The 20,956-nt window shown below is 43.3% G+C and overlaps 1 protein-coding gene across 1 annotated transcript in view; it reads left to right on the plus strand.

Moving 5' to 3' along the window:
- Positions 1-4,153: 4,153 nt before the first annotated feature.
- Positions 4,154-20,956, plus strand: part of DEPTOR (DEP domain containing MTOR interacting protein) — a 181,657-nt gene continuing 164,854 nt past the window's right edge. Inside the window, exon 1 of the mRNA XM_064384547.1 lies at positions 4,154-4,356. Coding sequence (XP_064240617.1) covers positions 4,235-4,356 — 122 coding nt within the window. The 5' untranslated portion in view covers positions 4,154-4,234. The remainder of the gene's footprint in view (positions 4,357-20,956) is intronic.

Raw genomic sequence — 20,956 nt, forward strand, 5'->3', positions numbered from 1 at the left:
AACTCCATCTCAAAAAAAAAAAAAGAAAAAGAAAAAACTTCATAGCTGACAGCATTTTCACGCATTTTATCAATTCAAGTTCATCTCCTTCTCACATTGCTGCTGACCCTTAGGAAGAGTTTCTTATACCAGTGCTACTTCAAAAGTGGTTTGCTAACTGGGCACGATCTCAGCTCACTGCAACCTCTGCCTCCCAGATTCAAGCAATTCTCCCACCTCAGCCTCCCAAATAGCTGGGATTACAGGCACCTGCCAAGACACCTGGCTAATTTTTGTATTTTTAGTAGAGACAGGGTTTCACTACGTTGGCCAGACTGGTCTTGAACTCCTGTGATCTGCCCCCCTTGCCTTCCCAAAGTGCTGGGATGATCTGCCTGCCTTGTCCTCCCAAAGTGCTGGGATGACAGGTGTAAGCCATTATGCTGGCTTCATTTTTATTATTGTATTTCATCAATGTTTCAGGCTTCAATGGGTTGAAAGCACAAGTGCGCGCGCGCGCGCGTGCGCGCGCGCGCACACACGCACACACACACACACCTGGTTTTTTTCCCCGCCAAACCTTTGAGAAACATGGCCCCAAAGCACCAAAACAGACAGAAGGCATGAAAGTGGTAAATGAGAGCTAGAAGAGAAAGCTCACACTTAATAGTTCCCACCTGGAATAAATGCTTTCATTAAATTGTATTTAATCCTCCCAATAACCCAATAGGATTGGTGTTATGATCTTAACTTTACAAAAGAAGACAGCAAATTCAGAGAAGATAATGAACTTGCCCAGACATAGCAAGAATCAAACCAAGGTTTGTCAGAATTCTGTTTTTCTAAAATATTTATGCTGAATTAATTGCCATATCAGTGCCCTTTTCTCTTTGATCAATATCTAAAAGAAAAAAAAAATCACAGTTTATCGGGAACCAGTTGCTCCTGGGCTCACAGTTATGGACGTGTCCTCAGGACTTGGCTCAACAGTTTTTCCCTAAGTTAGGAAAAAGGGTCTGTCTTCTTACCCAGTAGAGCCAGGTATGAGTCATATGTCAAAAGAAAGGTTAAGGCTGGGCGCGATGGCTCACGCCTGTAATCCCAACACTTTGGGAGGCCAAGGTGGGCGGATCACTTGAGATTGGGAGTTCAAGACCAGCCTGACCAACATGGAGAAACCACATCTCTACTAAAAACACAAAGTTAGCTAGGCATGGCGGCACACGCCTGTAATCCCAGCTACTTGGGAGGCTGAGGCAGGAGAATCACTTGAACCCAGGAGGAGGAGGTTGCAGTGAGCTGAGATCGCGCCATTGCACTCCAGCCTGGGCAACAAGAGTGAAACTCTGTCTCAGGAATAAAAAAGAAGAAGAAGAAGAAGAAGGTTAAAACAATAACCAAACCAACTCCTATTTCCTGTTCACATATACCTACCTATACACACAACCCCCCACCCCACCACACACACATACTTCTTGTCAGGCAAGGAAAATAAATCACGCTCTCTCACTGTCGCTGGAACAATAGCATCAGTTATTTTCCTGACTTGAATTTTCTTTTCTTTATGTTAACGTGCTTTTTTATCTTAAAATTTGTGTTACTGACATGGATCTTAGAAACTTTACGTAATAGAAATTTCCCTTTCTTTTCTTCCTTCCTTCCTTCCTTCCTGCTTCCTCTCTTTCTTTCTCTCACTTTCTCTCTTTCTTTCTTTCATGTCAAGGTCTTGCTTTGTTACCCACACCAGAGTGCAGTGATGTGATCACAGCTCACTGTAACCTTGAACTCCTGGGCTCAAGTGATCTTTCCACCTCAACCTCTCAAGTAGCTGGGACTACAGGTGTGCACCACCATGCCTGGGTAATTTACAAGTTTTTTTTTTTCTTTTGTAGAGACAGGGTCTTGCTATGTTGCCCAGGCTGGTATTGAACTCCTGGTCTCAAACAATCCTCACTCTCTAGCTTCCCAAAGAACTGAGATTACATGTTATTTCATGTAAGCCACACAACATCTCTATGAAGTAGGAATGATTATTCCTGTTTTATTGATAGGAAAGGGAGGCCAAGAGAAGTAACTAGCATAAGGTTGCAAAATTAGCAAATGACAGAATCGGGATAGAAATTGCATGTTTGACTGAGAAGCTCGTACAAACACTTGATATTCTATGTAGTAGTTATAAGATTAAAACATGAGCAAGACACCTTTTAATCTCATTAACTCTGGGACTTCTATTCAATGATTTATATATTTTATGCAAAACAGGCTCTTAGAATCACAGTCACCTAGAACTAGGTCTTCATTGGTCTACACATCTATTGTGGCCTATTTAAAAAGTTAAGTAACTTAAATAATTTCTTTTGGCAAAAGAGTCACCTAACATCTGTCTCATGCAGATTAAGAGCTGGTCTGCTCACGGATGCTCAAGGGAGAGCTGGACAACTGTTCTCTTTCTGGAGTGGGGCTGAGCATGGCCTTTGGAATCTGCAGAACCAGGGCATCAGGGCCGCCTAACTTTCTAGGCAAATTACTTCATCTTTCCACACTTAAGCTTTCTCATTTGTAAGTTGAAAATAATATCAAACTCCAGAGTTTTTGTGAGGATAAATGAAATAACATAAAGAAGGTGTTGGCCAGGTGTGGTGGCTCACACCTGTAATCCCAGCACTTTGGGAGGCTGAGGCAGGTGAATCACGAGGTCAGGTGGCATGTGCCTGGAGTCCCAGCTACTCTGGAGGCTGAGGCAGGAGAATCGCTTGAACCCAGGTGGCGGACGTTGCAGTGAGCCCAGATTGCGCCATTGCACTCCAGCCTGGGTGACAGAACAAGACTCCATCTCAAAAAGAACAACAAAAAACAAGGTGGTTAGCACCGTATAAAGCATAGAATAAATACTCAACACACATGAATACTGCCATAAGCATTACTTGGCCTTCCTGCAGACCAACTCTGACTCTGCATGAAACAGAAAAACAGAATATTTGTTTGGTACTAATCAAAGTTCCTTTCATAATCTCTTACAGGTAGACAATACCATTGTATCACCATTTTAAGAGGCAGTCTTTCAGTCTTTTCAAAACCTAACTTTGAAGCCAGAATGGCCTGGGTTTGATTTCTTCTTATACTTATTGTCTTCTTGCCTTAGACAAATAACTTCACCTCTCCAAGCCTGCATCCTGACGCAAAACAAACACAATACCCATTTTATGATTTATTGTAATAATTAAATGAGGTAATAACATATCTGAAGTATCTTTAATGTCAAAAAGTGGTAGCCAGAGTTATTATTTTTTGATTAATTATTTATTTTGAGACGGAGTTTTGCTCTTGTTGCCCAAGCTGGAGTGCAATGGTTGAATCTTGGCTCACTGCAACCTCCACCTCCTGTATTCAAGCGATTCTCCTGCCTCAGCCTTCTGAGTATCTGGTATTACAGGCACACGCCACTATGCCCAGCTAATTTTTTGTATTTTTAGTAGAAACGGGGTTTCACCATGTTAACCAGGCTGGTCTCGAACTCCTGACCTCAGGTGATCCATCCGCCTCGGCCTCCCAAAGTGCTGGGATTACAGGCGTGAGCCATCGCTCCCGGCCCAAAATTATTTTTATTTTGTAAGGGACAACTAAACACATTTAAATAGGACATTACAGGAGTGGAGCTGGATCCCAGGTCAGCCAGATTCCCAGGCCGGCATTCCTTATTGATTACATCATAAGGCAAACAAGTTGTCTTTGGTGAGAGAGGCTGGAGCCAGAAGAAGGCTTAATTTCTTCATGCTCTGTAGTGACAATGTATAACCTTCACAGTTAACCATTTGGCTATATTGTTATTATGTTTTGCTCTCTGGCAACTTGGGGTATGGAACGTACAATAAAAACGCCTTCACACTTCCCCAGGCCTGTCCCCAGGATTCCACAGCATGAGCTTTGTGGGTAAAGAGAGCTCACCAAATTCAGCCTCCAGCCGCACACGCAGCTAGGATGCAGCGCCCCGCCCAGATGTTTATATTTTCCTCCATCGGCTCCGCCCCCCCGACCACGAGGGGCTCTAGCCACGCCCCCAAGCTCGTGTTTCTGAGGCCGGACTAGCCCAGCGCTTCTGCCTACCTACAGGGATTCCCTCTCCAGCCAATCCGGTCAGAGCAGTGGAGCTGCCCCGAACAAAAATGGCGGGGGAGGCGTCAGTGAGGGCAGACTGATCCGAACACCCAAACCCTCGGCGGACAGCGGAGCCAGTGGTAGCGGCGCGGCTCCAACCATGGAAGAGGGCAGCAGCGCTGGCAGCGCTGGCAGTGACAGCAGCACCAGCGGGAGTGGCGGGGCGCAGCAAAGGGAGCTGGAGCGCATGGCTGAGGTCTTGGTCACCGGGGAACAGCTACGGTAAGGCAAGAGACACAGCGGGTGGGCTCACGGTGGCACTGCCAAACCGTGCCCGCTGCAGTCCTGCGCGCACGCGCGCCCTGGCTCGTAGCTTGCAACTCGCGTGGGGCGCCCGGACAGCTGCGGGCGCCCCACGTGGATGGTCCTCGGTGCGCCCGCGCTCAGCGGCTGCGGCCCCGCTCCCTGGGGACTCGCCACGCGGGACTGTTGGGCAGAAGCCAACGAGCGGGTGGTGCGCGCTGCGCCCTAGACTGGCTGCTGCAGCCCTGTGCGGGGCAGAGTCCCTGCCACCCACTGCGCTCTCCCTCTTCCCGGGTACCTGCAAGCCGCCAGGCCTCCCGGCTGACAGCCTGCTCCTCGTCCTCCAAGAGAGCAAGAGGGGTTGATGTGGGGTCCCGAGGCGACCCCAGCCCCTCTACTCCTTGGTGAGAGGAGCAAGACCAACGATCGCCTTCACTAGGTTTTCCTTTTTGCTGACAAGTCTTCCTTCACTCCCCTGAGCTTCGGTGTTTTCCATCTGTAAAACAGGGCTGATCACCGCGCCTCATTTGAAGGGCTTTTGTGGGGCTAAACGGAGAGAGCATTTCTGAAACCCTGCACCTATCAGATACCCGGCACATCGTCCTCAATCATTTGGGTCCGCAAGGGGGCGTGGAGGCACCTTGTCGGGCTGCCTTGAGGCTGTGCCAACTCCCCGGGCTCGCACGTTTGGGGCAGCGGGATTCACGAGGACCCTGGCTGCTGCAAGAATTAGGACTTGCCGCGCCTCACGGAACTTGAGAACAAGTGACGACCCCCAGACCCCCCCTTGCCATTCCCATCCCTGTCTGGTCCTTCCTTTACGGCTGTTTGGCAATCGGACTTAAGGTCTAACTGGTTCTGCAGCTGCCCTTCATGTGGTCATAAATCAGTTTGCCAGGGAAAAAGAAAACCCAGCTCTGCAGCGTTTGAGCCACAACTTGTGAGAGCCCCTGTTCCTTCTAGTTCTTAGCTTGAATTCCCCTACTCATTTTGGTTTCTAAATGGCTGTGCTTCAGGACCTGAAAGAGTATCTTGCAAAGATCTCGGAAGGAGACCAATACAGGAAGTCAGAATTAACTGATTTTTAATGTTACAAAAGGCAAATTGCACGTATCCATTCTTTTGTCGATTTTTTAAAATATGTGGTCAAAATTAAAGGGAATACAAACTTGTTTTCCTTCATCAAGAGTACTTTCTAATGAAAACATTAAAATAAGACTTTTCTGATTTAATCTGAAACATCTTCTAAGTTTAATTTCTTTGCTCTTCATTACTGGACCATCTTTTTAAAAGTCTTCCGTTGGATAGGGTTACTTGTTTTTCGTTTCTTTTACAAATACTAAATTTCGTGATGGCTCTTTTTGTCCAGCAAGCACTTTTTCCTTCAAAATGCAGTTTTTAAATGCCTCTTCTTCACAGTCCCCAGAGCACCTGTTATTCCCCTCTTTTCTAGCACCTCTCTTCACTGCAGCAGTTTTGAGCGCCATCCTTTCACTCAGGAGTTAGACCTGGGTTTGAATGACTGCTTCACCATTATGTAGGCAAGTATCAGTGTTAAGTTGTTTCAAGGAGGACTTTAAGCTAGACTGAATCTTGGCTTTGCTACTTACTAGTGTGGGACCTTGGAAAAGTTATCACACCGGTAATCAGCACTTTGGGAGGACAAGGTGGGTGGATCCCTTTAGGCCTGGAGTTCGAGACCATCCTGGTCAACATGGTGAAACCCTGTCTCTACGAAAAATACAGAAATTAGCTGGGCGTGGTGGCACACGCCTGGAGTCCCAGTTACTCAGGAGGCTGAGGCAGGAGACTCGCTTGAACCTGGGAAGTGAAGGTTGCAGTGAGCCCAGATCATGCCACTACTCCAGCCTGGTGACAGAGCAAAACTCTGCCTCAAAACAACAACAACAACAACAAAAAAAAAAAAAAAAAAAGAAGAATGGTGGTTAATAATGGAATTTACCTCGGAGTGTTACAATGAGGATTAAGTGAGTTAGTGCTTAGAACAGCTTCTGATAGATATATATTAAGCACCAGGTCAACATTAGCTAAGGTAGAATTCTGTGACCTTGGATAAGTAAATTCACTCCTCTGAGTCTCTGTTTCCACATTTGAAAAAGACAATGAAGATGAATGTATTTCATATAGTTGTTGTGAGAATTTGCCCCTGGGCTTCATGAATTAATGAGCATTCAACAAATACTTTCTGGAATTAATTAGGATTATTGGTCTCTCTGCATCACCCTATGTGACTTCCAGCCAAGCAAGATCTGGCAGGAAAGATTGCATGGTGGTGAAGAGCACAGGATATAGAACTAGGCTGCCTGGGTTCTTATTCTGCCTCCACCATTTATTCTGTAACTTTAGGACAATACGTTTAGCCTCTCTGTGCCTCAGTTTCCTTTTCTATGAAATGTTATTCTGATGACACTCCTCTTTCAAGAAAAGGCTTGGTAAATATTAGCCATTTAATTCTACTTTGGAAAATTTTAATCATTGCTCTTTTTTTTTTTAATCTCAACTGCTTTGGCACTGTAACTAGCACGTAGTAACTACTTAGTAAGAAGTTCAATGAATATTGTATTTGATATACTTCTATTAGTACAGAGTAATATAATAGTCAGAATTTAGGAATTAAAGTGGTCGTATGCCTGGTTTCCTAGTTATTGGAGGGTTGGGAGTTCAGTCATTATTGTCACTTTCACAAAACGTTCTTCTGTCTGCAGCTGCCCTCTCTCTGCAGGATTGTCTAAGTGCTTTGTAATGCGCAAGCCTCCTGCCTCTAAGTGCTTCACACACTCCCAGTTCCCCTCTGCTTTTTCTTGCTTTACATTACATTCTGGGTCATCAAAGATGAGGTGGAGGAGATAAGAGGAAACCAAGGACTGGGATTGGAAATAAAAAATTTGTCCTCGAGCCCCAGTTCTATCAATTGCTTTTTCTTTTTCTTTCTTTATTTTTATTTTTATTTTTTTTAATTAAAAAAAAATAGAGACAGAGTGTCTTCATTTTGGTCAGGCTGGTCTTGAACTCCCGACCTCAGAGGATCCACCCACCTCGGCCTCCCAAAGTGCTGGGATTACAGGCATAAACCACCACGCCCAGCCCTTTTTCTTTCTTTAATTGTAGCTATGCCCCCTTAGGCAAGTCACTTAACCTTGCTAGTTCTTAGCACCCTTTCCTACAGAATGGGAATAATAATATCTTCCCATATAAGATTTGTGGTATTGGATCAAATAGAGTACAATATAGGAAGAAACTTTGTAAAATAAATCAATAAAGCAAGAAAAGTGTTGTTATGACTACGGTAACCTCCAGATGTGAAATTGGAGGCTAGCTCCACAATCCTGACACTTTCTAAAGGGCAATTGGTTGTATAAGAACAAGGAACTAACAGACCTAAAAATACCACTTGGTTCCTTTTTCAGCTTAACTGCAGGACCCTTTGTTTAATTTCCTTCATGTCTTTCCCTTGTCATAAAAGATTTTACTTCCTTGCCCAATGTATTTCTGTTTTTGCATCTTAAAGATGCATTTGGATACCACGTCACAGCCCCCAGGATGGTTATAACAAGTGTTTGGGAGGATGTGGAGGAATTAGAACCCCTATACACTGCTTCGTGGGAATGTAAAATGGTATAGCCACTTTGGAAAAAAAAATTGGCAGCTCCTTAAATATTAAACATAGAGTCATCATATGACCTAGAAATTCTGCTTCTAGGTAGATAACAGGAGAAATGAGAAAACATGTCTACATAAAAACTTGTACAGAAATGTTCATAGCAGTATTATTTGTAATCATCAAAAATAGGGCTGGGTGCAGTGGCTCACACCTGTTAATCCCAGCACTTTGGGAGGCTGAGATGAGTGAATCGCCTGAGGTCAGGAGTTCAAGACCAGCCTGGACAACATGGAGAAACCCTATCTCTACTAAAAATACAAAAATTAGCTGGGTGTGGTGGTGCACGCTTGTAGCCTCAGCTATGTGGGAGGCTGAGGCACGAGAATCGCTTGAGCCTGGGAGGCAGAAGGTGCAGTGAGCTGAGATCGCACTATGACACTCCAGCCTGGGTGACAGAGCAAGACTCTGTCTCAATAAATAAATAAATAAAAATGGAAACAGCTCAAATATGTATTAACTGATAAATGAATAAACAAAATGTGGCATATCCATATAATTGAATATTATTCAGCAATAAAATGGTATAAAGGGCCAGGCGCAGTGGTTCATGCCTGTAATCCCAGTACTTTAGGAGGCTGAGGCTGGTGGATCACAAGGTCAGGAGTTTGAGACCAGCCTGTCCAACATGGTGAAACCCCATCTCTACTAAAAATACAAAAATTAGCTGGGCGTGGTGGCACGCACCTGTAGTCCCCAGCTACTCAGGAGGCTGAGGCAGGAGAATTGCTTGAACCCAGGAGGTGGAAGTTGCAGTGAGCTGAGATCACACCACTGCACTCCAGCCTGGGCAACAGAGCGAGACTCCATCTCAAAATAAATAGATAAATAAATAAAGAAGTCCAACAATATTACCATTCTCTTTCTAGCAATGGTAGCAATTATAATAACACTTATATGGCACCTATGGCACCTATTACCTGCTAAGGACTCTTTTTTTTTTTTTTTTTTTTTTTTGCTAAGGACTCTTCTAAGCACTTTATATATAGTAATGCCTTTAATCTTCATAGCAACTCTGTGTAGTAGATACCCTTATTACTTTTATTTTGTAGATTAAAAAATTGAGGAAAAGATTATTTAAACCAACAGGGCATAGATTATTCAGCCAGAAAATGGTCGAGCTGAGAGTTTCTGCTCTTAAGCAGTATGCTAAACTATAATAGTGTTCCCAGCTAGTGACTTAGAGGATTTAAAAAAAAATGAAACACTACAACAACTTTAAAACAGAATCATGTATGTGAGAATATTACATTCTAGTGTGGCGACTTTGGTAAGCAAAAAAGTAGACAAGTGGTTTTTCTACTCTGTTGGGGAAAATCTAATTTATTCCTGAGTATTTATATTTTGACAAAGTAGGATTGTCACTTTCTCTACTCACTATTAAACTCAATCTTTCTTGACATGTGGTTTTGAAAGTGAATTTGGACTCCACTGATTTGGAATTTGTAACCATTTTAATGGGAAGATAAATTGCAGTTCTATTTTGCCATCTGTGAGAATGGGAGTGGGGTAGGGAGGAGAATTAAGAATGTATCATAAAGGGAATGCTTAAAAAGAGAAAATGCATTAATCATTTCACTTTTGCTCTTCTACCAAGACGAAATGTGCTAAACAACAATCTTACCCAATCACTAAGGCTGGCTTCCTAAAAGCAACTTACTAGGCTATGAGTTTAGTTAGCTGAGTTGGAGGAAATGCAGTTCTTTCGAATTGTTTGTCACCTTTGCCTTTTTTTCTATAATAGGCTGCCTTTCAGGCTCTTACAGGCTTGCTATTGCCTTTTTAATAAAACGTCTTTAATAAATATTGAATTGCTTTCCTGAATTTACTTTGCAAATGTTAATGTAGTGTTCAGAAAAAAGGTAAAAATCAGGCCGGACATGGTGGGTTAGGCCTGTAATCCTAGCACTCTGGGATGCTGAGGCAGGCAGATCACTTGAGGTCGAGAGTTCCAGACCAGCCTAGCCAACATAGTGAAACCCCGTCTCTACTAAAAATACAAAAAATTTAGCTGGGTGTGATGGCATGTGCTTGTAGTCTCAGCTACTCGGGAGGCTAAGGCAGGAGAATCGCTTGATCCGGGGAGGCGGAGGTTGCAGTGAGCCGAGATGGCACCAGTGCACTCCAGCAAGACTCTGTTTCAAAAAAAAAAGGTAAAAAATCAGCCATTCAACCAAAGACCAAGCTATAATAAATCAAATATAAGATAAGGAATTTAGAGCATCGACAACAGGAAAAGGAGAAATAATTCATCTTATACAAGTAGGAACCTAAGGAACTTTACGGTTGGTTGTCTTAGGGGGTGTCCCCTCAGAAGCGAGTACTGCAGTTTTATTCCCCAAACAGCAGAGAAGATGTCCTGGAGTCAGGAAATTACTGCCAGTACAGATTTTTAAAAAGGAAAAGCTTTAGGCAATGGAGAATCCCTATATTTGGAGTCAGTAGTCAACAGTCTAATGCATGTAGAGTGTTTCTTTGATTTTATTTTGAGACAGGGTCTCACTCTGTCGCCCACGTAGACTACAGTGGTGCGATCTTGGCTCACTGCAACCTCCGCCTCCCGGGTTCAAGTGATTCTCCTGCCCTAGCCTCCTGAGTAGCTGGGATTACAGGTGTGAGCCACCATGCCTGGCTAATTTTTGTATTTTTAGTAGAGATGGGGTTTCTCCATGTTGGTCAGGCTGGTCTCAAACTTCTGACCTCAAGTATTCCTCACACTTCAGACTCCCAAAATGCTGGGATTACAGGTGTGAGTGCCTGGCCTTGTAATTACTTTTCTAAATGGCCATTGCTGATATTTAAGTTATGGCTTCCATTAGCTTTGGAATCAATAAACCTGAAAATAAGTTAAATAAACCTCAAAAGAAGAGAATGCAAGGTGAAGGGAGGTCATTCTCCTGTCCTGTTCTGTTGTTCCTTTCATTTTTAAAAATTTTTTAAATTTTAGAAAAAAAAAATACATTGTGTTATATCTTTTTTTTTTTTTTTTTTTTTAAAGACAGGGTCTCACTCTGTCACCCAGGTGCAGTGGCATGATCTTGGCTCACTGGAACCTCTGGGTCCCAGGCTCTAGCGATCCTCCCACCTTCCTCCCAAGTATCTGAGACTCAGGAACACACCACCACAACTGGACACGTAGCTAATTTTTGTATTTTTTGTAGAGGCAGGGTCTCGCCATGTTGCCCAGGCTGATCTCAAACTCCTGGACTCCAGCCGTCCTCCCACCTCAGCCTCCCAACGTGCTGATATTAGAGGCCACCGCCACCAGCTTCCTGTCCTGTTCTTTCTAGCTTTGATTTGAGTTAGTTCATTTCCCCTTCATTGGTGGCTCTTAAGTGGTTGGTTTCCATGAGTTTAGTGATCAGGAAATGACAAAGGAAAGAACAATCGGACCCTCTTTTTACGTGGTGATTATACTTCTCCGTGTTCCACTATCTACTGAGAAGAGGTGGGTACCAAATCTGAGTATTATCGGCCTTAACTAAACTTAGAAGTTTATGTCAGTGATTGTTTTGATGGATCATTAGACACATGGGGGACATAGTGAAGATGGAGTTGGGGAGAGGATTTAGTGGGACAGACAGCATGCTTGCAAGGTGGTACCTTCAGGATCAACTTGAGCTATTTTGATCAGGGCTGGCTGCAGAGAATCACTTTTTGGGTAGCTTTAAAAATATTTGTAAGGTTGGATGGGGAGATGAGAAGAGGAAAAACAGCCTGCAGTATGAGACAAGATATCCTTCAGTATTTCCAGCTTCCAGATAACAGCTGTTGCTAGGGTGTGGCAAAAAGGGAACACATGTCATGGCCTCTAGCTTGGGGAGGCCTGCAGCAGCTGCAGAGGAAGAGGTAGGTAGCAGCTGAGGAAGGCTCAGGGCGCAAGTCTTACTCTCAGGCTGCTTCTTATAGATCTGTTTGTTTGTGTGTATTTGTTTCCATCCTTATGTCCTCCTAACTCCCTGCAGTACTTTTACCTGTAGATCTTGGGTTCTGATATTTACCCAGAAGCTCTCTGTATTGAGCAAGGCTTGGCCCATTACGTGTTTAAGTCTTGGCCTTGTTTAGATTATCCAGCTCCATGAGGTTCTCCTTTGGGTGGTAAAACTATTACAGCTACAGAGGACTGAACCCTGTTCTTTCTGTGCAGAGCAGGCAGGATTCAGAAGGACTAGTCCTAGCACTGTATGCTCAGTAGCTACTCTGACCTTGACTTCAGTTGTAAGAAACAAATGAACATTCTCATGGCCATTCCTTCATTACATGTCATCCTAGTTTCATTAGAGTTAGGTTAGAGTTAGAACGAGATGGAGTTTCACTCTGTTGCCCAGGCTGGAATGCAGTGGCATGATCTTGGCCCATTGCACCCTCTGCTTCCCGGGTCCAAGCAATTCTCCTGCCTCAGCCTCCCCAGTAGCTGGGACTACACTTCGCTAATTTTTGTATTTTTAGTAGAGATGGGGTTTCACCATGTTGACCGGGCTGGTCATGAGCTTCTTGACCTCAAATGATCTGCCTGCCTCAGCCTCCCAGAGTGCTGGGATTACAGGCATGAGCCACTGCACCTGGCCAGTAGCATTTTATTATGTATGAAGTTTGGCCAACATCTAACAAATATTGAAATTCTGGAGGAATACGGTGTGAGTGGTGAGTGGTGTACGAAAGCAAAGAAGATAGTGTAGAGGGGGGATCAGTGTAGATATGAAGAATATGTGCTGGTTTAAGAACAACCAATATGTGAAGAGGCAAATTTGCAAAGAAAAAAATTACTTTTAAAAAATTTTATTTTAGGCCGGGCGCGGTGGCTCAAGCCTGTAATCCCAGCACTTTGGGAGGCCGAGGCGGGTGGATCACGAGGTCAAGAGATCGAGACCATCCTGGTCAACATAGTGAAACCCCGTCTCTACTAATACAAAAAATTAGCTGGGCACGGTGGCGCGTGCCTGTAATCCCAGCTACTCAGGAGGCTGAGGCAGGAGAATTGCCTGAACCCAGGAGGCGGAGGTTGCGGTGAGCCGAGATCGCGCCATTGCACTCCAGCCTGGGTATCAAGAGCGAAACTCCGTCTCAAAAAAAAAAAAAAAAAAAAAAAAAAAAAAAAAAAAATTATTTTATTTTATTTTTATTTTTTTTAGAGACAGGGTTTCACCATGTTGGTCAGGATGATCTCGATCTCTTGACTTTGTGATCCACCCATCTCGGCCTCCCAAAGTGCTGGGATCACAGGCTTGAGCCACCACGCCCAGCCTAAAAATTACTTTTAAAGGATTGACTTTTTTTTTCATGTTAAAGGATTGAGCACGTTTCTATTGAGAATCTTGACTTAGTTTGCTACTTAAAATACAAGTTCCTTATACAGATGAGGGTTGCGCCCTATTTCTAAACACATAATGAGTGTAGTAAAGAGGAAATTTCTTTTTGTGTTTTTCTTTTTTGGAGACAGAGTCTGTCTCTGTCACCCAGGCTGGAGTGTGGTGGCGTGATCTCAGCTCACTGCAACCTCTGCTTCCAGGGTTCAAGCAATTCTCATGCTTCAGTCTCCTGAGTGGCTAGGCCCACAAGCGCTCACCACCATGCCCAGCTAATTTTTTGTGTTTTAGTAGAGACAGTGTTTCACCATGTTGTCCAGGCTGGTCTCGAACTTCTGAACTCAGGCAATCCACCCACCTCGGATTACAGATGTGAGCTACCGTTCCTGGCCTGAATTTCTTGACTTGAGGAACTATTGTTTTGCTTCTTAGTTTCTTTCTCCTTTCCCAGGAGGAAAGGAAAATGGAATAAACTTGGACCCTCTTTTCACTGAATTTTTTTAAAGCACTACTTGTTTTTTACTCTTTAACTTTTCTTTTCTTTTTGAGATGGAGTCTCACTCTGTCACCCATTCAGGAGTGTAGTGGCGTGATCTTGGCTCACTGTAACCTCTGCCTCCCAGGTTCAAGTGATACTCCCAAGTAGCTGAGACTACGGAGATGGACCACCATGCCCAGCTTATTTTTTTGGTAGAGATGGAGTTGGCCAGTTGGTCTTGATCTCTAGACCTCGCGATCTGCCCACCTCGGCCTTCCAAAGTGCTGGGATTACAGGCGTGAGCCATCGTGCCTGGCCCTCTTTAACTTTCCTGTAAATGAAAATGATGTACATGGAATATATTCACTGCCAAAAGCAGGCTATATTCCGTGTACTGGGATATGACTGTGTTTTACACTGAAGTGTGAAGTACCCCTTAATCATCTTAAGTTATAGTGTGGCTCGTAGAATAAGACTTTACCAAAGCTCTTCCTATTTTGTTCTGAGGAACTGACAGTAACAAAGCTGTTTAGGAATGCGATTTTGAGGGAATGACCTAACGTATGACTGATTCATTTCCTTCACGTTGCCGATCACGTTCTACAAACCAGTCATCCATAAAATAAATTCCAACGGTAGAAACAAATTCTACTTTTATACACAGTGAGCATAGCCTAAATTATCATGAGAGAGGATTGGCAGGCCTTGATGCCATGATAAGGAACATCTTTTCTCTTGCCATACTTGAAGATCCAGAAGTCGTCACAGAATATTTAAGGACATCCAAGTATAAGCAATAAGAGTGAACTAGAGCTTTTTCTTCTAACATTGTACGATGAAAAATTTCAAATGTAGAGAAAAGTTTAAGGAATTTTACACTGAACACTCATGTCCACCACTTAAGATCCCACAATTAACATTTTACTGTATTGCTGTATCATATAACTACCCATCTAGCTCTCCCTTTATCCATCCATCAATTAGTTCATCTTTTTTGGAAAGTATTTCAGAGTAAGTTGTAGACAATAATACACTTTTCCTAAAACCTTCAGCCATCAGGGTACTAACTAGTATTCACTATTGGCTTTTGGTTCTTTTTTTTTTTTTTCCCAGAGATAAACTGTATATAGAATAAAATATACCATTTCATGAGTATTGACTAAGGCAGTTGCACTTCTATGCAACCCAAACCTCTATCCAGATATTTTTTAATGCTTTTGATGCAAGAAACAGACATATAACCATTTCTCTATAGTTCTATTTTTATGTGTGAATTTTTTTTTTTTTTTTAAACAGGTTTTCACTCTGTCACCCAGGCTAGAGTACTGTGATGTGATCTCAGCTCACTACAACCTCCACCTCCCAGGTTCAAGCAATTCTCCTGGCTCAACCTCCTGAGTAGCTGGGATTACATGTGCCTGGTACCAAGCTCAGCTAATTTTTGTATTTTTAGTAGAGCTGGGGTTTCACCATGTTGGCCAGGCTGGTCTTGACCTCCTGACCTCAGGTAATCCATCCACCTTGGCCTCCAAAAGTGCTGGGATTATAGGCATGAGCCACTGCACCTGGCCTATATGTGAGTTTTGAAAAACTATAGCAATTCAGTCATTTGTTAAATCACAGTGATAGCAAAGTGTCATGTCCTGTTGTATGCTTTTATATATGTATTATTTCCTTGAATTCTTACAATAAGTTTATTACCTTCATTTTAAAATGGAAGAAACCAAGGCATGAGCAACCTGCCACAGTCACATACATGGTAAGTATGGGAGCTTGGTTTATTGGTTTTGAATCCAGGCCTCTCAGAATATATACATACAGCTGTGGAAGTAGCCCTGTAAAATATCAAGAATTAAGGCTTATTCTCCTTGCCTTCAGGTCACTGTCTAAGCAGCATGGGAAGGGGAAACAGTCATATGCATTTAGGTACTAATTCAAAAGGGCAACATATACAGTGGTTTAAACAATAAGGGGGATTTCTTAAGCTTATGTAACATTAAATTTCAGGTGAGGGGCTGGGTGCGGTGGTTCACGCCTATAATCCCAGCACTTTGGGAGGATGAGATGGGCAGATCACCTGAGGTCGGGAGTTCGAGACCAGCCTGACCAACATGGAGAAACCCTGTCTCTACTAAAAATACAAAATTAGCCAGGCGTGGTGGCACATGTCTGTAATCCCAGCTACTCAGGAGGCTGAGGCAGGAGACTAACTTGAACCCAGGAGGCTGAGGTTGCGGTGAGCCAAGATCGCACCATTGCCCTCCAGCCTGGGCAACAAGAATGAGACTCTGTCTCAAAACAAACATACACACACACACACACACACACACACACACACACACACACATTTCAGGTGAGGTTTGATCAAAATTAGAGGTCCATTTCTCTTAAATTTCCATGATTCCACTCTGAGCATTCACGATGTCTTCATGAGGACTTCTTTTATAGTGATATAATGGCCACCCACAGCAATCAAGACTGAAGACAGGGCTGTCTGCCATTCACCATCAACAGAAGTCTTGAGCTCTGATCATTTTGAATCACCTTAACTCATAGACTCACTAGATATTAAGACACAGCAATGTCCTTCACTGGTTGAAGAAAATGTTCCACAGAAAAAGATACAGGCTGGAGAAAATTAGGAGACATTAGCATATATTTTGTTCCTCACTACTTACAATGTAATTGGCCCTGTAAACCTCCTCACCATGAGGATGGCCTGTTCATCACGCTCAGTCCTTCACCCCAAACCATTCCCTTACTTGGAAGACATGCCTCCCACCTGCCGCCCCGCAAATATTTGCCTAGTAATAAAGTAAAATAGAGCTCTCAACATATGACTGAAGTGGCAATTGGCTTACGTTCAAATTTCATGGAATGATTTTTGTGTTACTTGAGTTTTGATGTCTTTCCAAGAAACACCTCCACCCAGAGAGAGTCCCAGCCAAAGCTGTATAAAAGTCATCTCTTTGTATAAGCAAAGCTACTTAAGGAATAATTAAGATGCAGACTTCTGGGAAAACTGCAAAATGTTCTTTACTTGCATAACTCAACTGAGAAAAGGTCTTTCAGGTCATGTGTTTCAATATATTTTATCATTCCCCCAACCTTCGTTTTCTACAAACTGCAAATTGGAGCTACTTTTTTTTTTTTTAATACGGAGTCCAGCTGTGTCACCCAGGCTGGAGTACAGGGTGCAATCTCGGCTCACTGCAACCTGCGCCTCCCAGGTGCAAGAGAGTCTCGCACTTCAGCCTCCAAGTAGCTGGGACTACCGGTGTGCGCCACCACACCCCGCTCATTTTTGTATTTTTAGTGGAGGCAGGGTTTTGCCATGTTGGCCAGGCTAGTCTCAGACTCCTGACCTCAGGTGATCTGCCCACCTTGGTCTCCCTAAGTGTTGGGATTACAGGCATGAGCTACTACACCAGACCTGGATTTGATTATCAAAGTGGCAATTTTTTTCTCCACTATCAATAAGATTTAAGCTTATACCTCAGTATCTCATTGCATTGACATTACAACAGTAACTTTGACACTGATTTTGTACTGCATCTTATTATAAACATAAATAATAGGACTGAATCCAAATAAAAGTGGTTTTGTGCTCAGATAATGCGTATGAATTTAGCCTTTTATTGTATGAAATGGGTAGCACGTGTCCACATGCAGCAAACCTTTTGTACTCAAGTACTGACAAGGAACTGTGGTATGAAAAGCATGATTTTCTTATGCCTGTGTTGACTACAAAAGAGAGAAGCTCCAGTTAAACCCATTGAGAAGCATCCATGAAATACGAGAAGCTGGGCTTGGAGCCAACACATTTGTCTACATGTTCACCATTTGCTGAGTCTGTGCTAATGAGAGCTTTAAGCCAAGAAGAGCAGAGTCTGATTACTAAGGACTTTGTTATAATTTATTATTACATCTGTCAAGTGAAGGTAGAGTGGTTAGGGCCGGGAATTCTTTAGAAACCACTATCCCAATGCACCAGGATTTATTGAGCCATTTTGTTTATCATGGGACAAAAATTTATTATTTACATGCTCAATTAACCAGAGGGAATCTCTTCAGTTGTCTTTCTCTGCTTTTGGTGGTTATTTGGCTGCTAGATCATTTCTTTCCCTAAAGGGAAACACAGAGAAGGAGAGGAATTTGGTTTGGCTACTTGTCAGCAGTTCCGGAAAATTTTTACTTAGGGAGGAGTTTGAAATGTGTGAGAATTTGGGGATTATCTGGACATTTTTGGGTCCCATGTTGTTCCTATCTATCTGTAGTCTATGATTTCCTCGTTGAAGCCAGACTTACTGAGAGTGCATGGAACTGGTGGATGAATCTCCCAGGCCAGGCGTGGTGGCTCGCGCCTGTAATCCCAGTTCCTTGGAAGACCGAGGTGGGCAGATCACTTGAGGTCAGGAGTTTGAGACCAACTTGGCCAACATGGGGAAACCCTGTCTCTACCAAAGATACAAAAATCAGTGGATGTGGTGGTGGGTGCCTGTAACCCCAGCTACTTGAGAGGCTAAAGCAGGAGAATTGCTTGAATCCAGGAGGTAGGGGTTGCAGTGTGCTGAGATCTGAGTGCATTCTAGCCTGGGTGACAGAGAGACTCCGACTCAAAAAAAAAATAAAAAAGGATCTCCTCTTCATAGGTTCTTGAGATTCCGAACACCTCTCTGCTATCTGTAACTCCCCTACCCTACCAGTGTTCTTCCACTGATTTCTCCAGTCTCTGCCAGAGAAAACTTACAGTGGCCAGAACTCTATCCCTTCTTTGTAAGCTTCTAAATAGGTGTTGAGGGGAAGGTCACCACCACCATCGTAGTCATACTAATTATGACTGTATATGTTCAGGGAAATCATTGCAATCTTTTTTTTTTTTTTTTAAGACGGAGTCTTGCAATCTCAGCTCACTGCAACCTCTGCCTCCCGGTTCCAGCAATTCTCCTACCTCAGCCTCCTGGGTAGCTGGGATTATAGGCACCCGCCACCACACCCAGCTAATTTTTGTATTTTTAGTAGAGATGGATTTTCACCATGTTGGCCAGGCTGGTCTTGAACTCCTGACCTCAGGTGATCCACCTGCCTCAGCCTCCCAAAATGCTGGGATTACAGGTGTAAGCCACTGCTCTTAGCCTGCAATCTTTAGTAACAGTTTATGTGAAAGGAAATTTTATTATGACATTTATCCTGACAGTTGTTTTCTTTTTTGATACAAGCTTTTCCTTTGTTGCCAGGCTGAAATTCAGTGGTGTGACGATGGCTCACTGCAGTCTTGACCCCCTGGGCTCAAGCGATCCTCCCGCCTTAGCTCCCCCTTGAGTAGCTGGGACTATAGGTGCACACCAGCACACCCAGCTAATTAAAAAAAAGTTTTTTTTTTTTTTTGTAGGGACAGGGTCTCACTATGTCCAGGCTGGTCTCAAACTCCTGGGCTCAAGTGATCCTCCTGCCTCGGCCTCCCAGAGTGTTGGGATTATGCCTTGGGTGTAAGCCACTGCACTTGGCCTCTAATAATTCGTAAAAGTTCATAATTGAATTCACTATTATTAGTAGAACATAGCAACAGTTACTTAATATGCCTGGAGAGTCCTGGGAATTGGACTTTCATGGAAAGTTCAGTATAGTATGTAACAAAGAATGCTTATTTATAACTACCCTGGGTTCTTTTCAGAATCTTTTTCAAAGGTTACATCTGAAAAATGCAGTTTGTCACCTAAAATTTGCATACATTAGAAGGCAGACATTTGTACCACATGAGGCCGTGTGTCTTTGAGAATCTTATCTGTGTGACCCGAAATGCTTTCCGTGGTAGAAAGTTGTCAAAGTGAGGTACATTTTTCTCACAGGGCAGATGATTTCTGCTTGAAGAGATAATTTCCCTGGATGAGGGTCAAGGTGATTGCAGGCCTGTCTCCCCCTCTCCTTCAGACTCCTAGGAATGGAAAATGTAAGCCAAAGTTGAAACCCGGAAGAGAAGTACAGCTGTAATTGCTGAACTCATTATTCTAGTGACTTAAAGGAAGGGATCCCCCTCCTGCATTGAGCTTTTAGTACTGGTATAGACTTCCATCAAAGGCTCTACACCTTGTGCATTTTTGTCCCCTTTGTGTGGTGAGGTAGATAAAGGTGAATGCCGCAACATTTTATGGTGCAGATTAAGGAACAGTTTAACTGGGCACCCATAAACACAAAGGGTCAACAAGAAGGAACGCATGCTCCTCTGTCCTCTTATTATCCTACAGTGAGTTGGGATGTACACCAAGCTGTCTGGCCAAGCTGCATGTTTCTGTTCCTCACGGGGTACTGGATCCCTCTGCTACTCCACCTTCCTATAGTGTAAGCATGAGAACGGCTAAATGGCTTTATTTCTGGAGGACAGATATTTTGAACTCAGGCAAAGAAGAGACTGAGCTGGGAAAGAGTAGCTGCTCTGTGCCTGGAAGTCTTGGGGGCTTGGTTGAAGCTGCAGCCTCTCCTGCTGTGGAAAGGCCAGGCTACTAGTCCCAGCCCACTCACTGCCCAGCAGATCAAGCTGAGCCTCTGAGGTCCAATCCACAAATTCCCTGGGTCCCTCCACAGCTGGCAGGTCTGTGCACTTTCCAAGGTGAGGTACGGTGTCCTATTCATTTATATATTCAGAGATTCCCTGCTTAAAATCCAGGAGGAGGCATACAATGATTTCCACCGATGCTTTGAAATGAGGACTTTAAACTTTACCTTATCTTATTAGATAAGGAAGTTTAGATCAAAGGTTAAACTAGGGTTTTTTTTTTTTTTTTTTTTAACACTTTTTAACACTTGATTTCATGTCTGCCAAGATAAACGGCTAATTTATTCCTTGGGAGTAGGTTGTAAATTTTGTTATGATGCTATTTTTTGCAATATTTATCAATTTCATGTTATGTTGATATTCTTTCAACCTTCTCAATAAATAGTAACAACAATAATAAAAATAGAAACCAGTATTTATTGAACCATACTATGTGCCTGGTAGTGGCATGCAGTTTACTTGAACTGTATCATTTAAACTTTGAGTAAGTATCATTAGCCCCATTTTAGAGATGAGAATGCAAAGGCTTAGAGAGATGAAGAAACTTGCCCAGGGTGCCAAGG

Source organism: Aotus nancymaae, unplaced genomic scaffold (assembly GCF_030222135.1).
Source record: "Aotus nancymaae isolate 86718 unplaced genomic scaffold, 86718_ANA_hifiasm-v0.15.2.pri h1tg000036l, whole genome shotgun sequence".
NCBI classification, from domain to species: Eukaryota; Metazoa; Chordata; class Mammalia; order Primates; family Aotidae; genus Aotus; species Aotus nancymaae.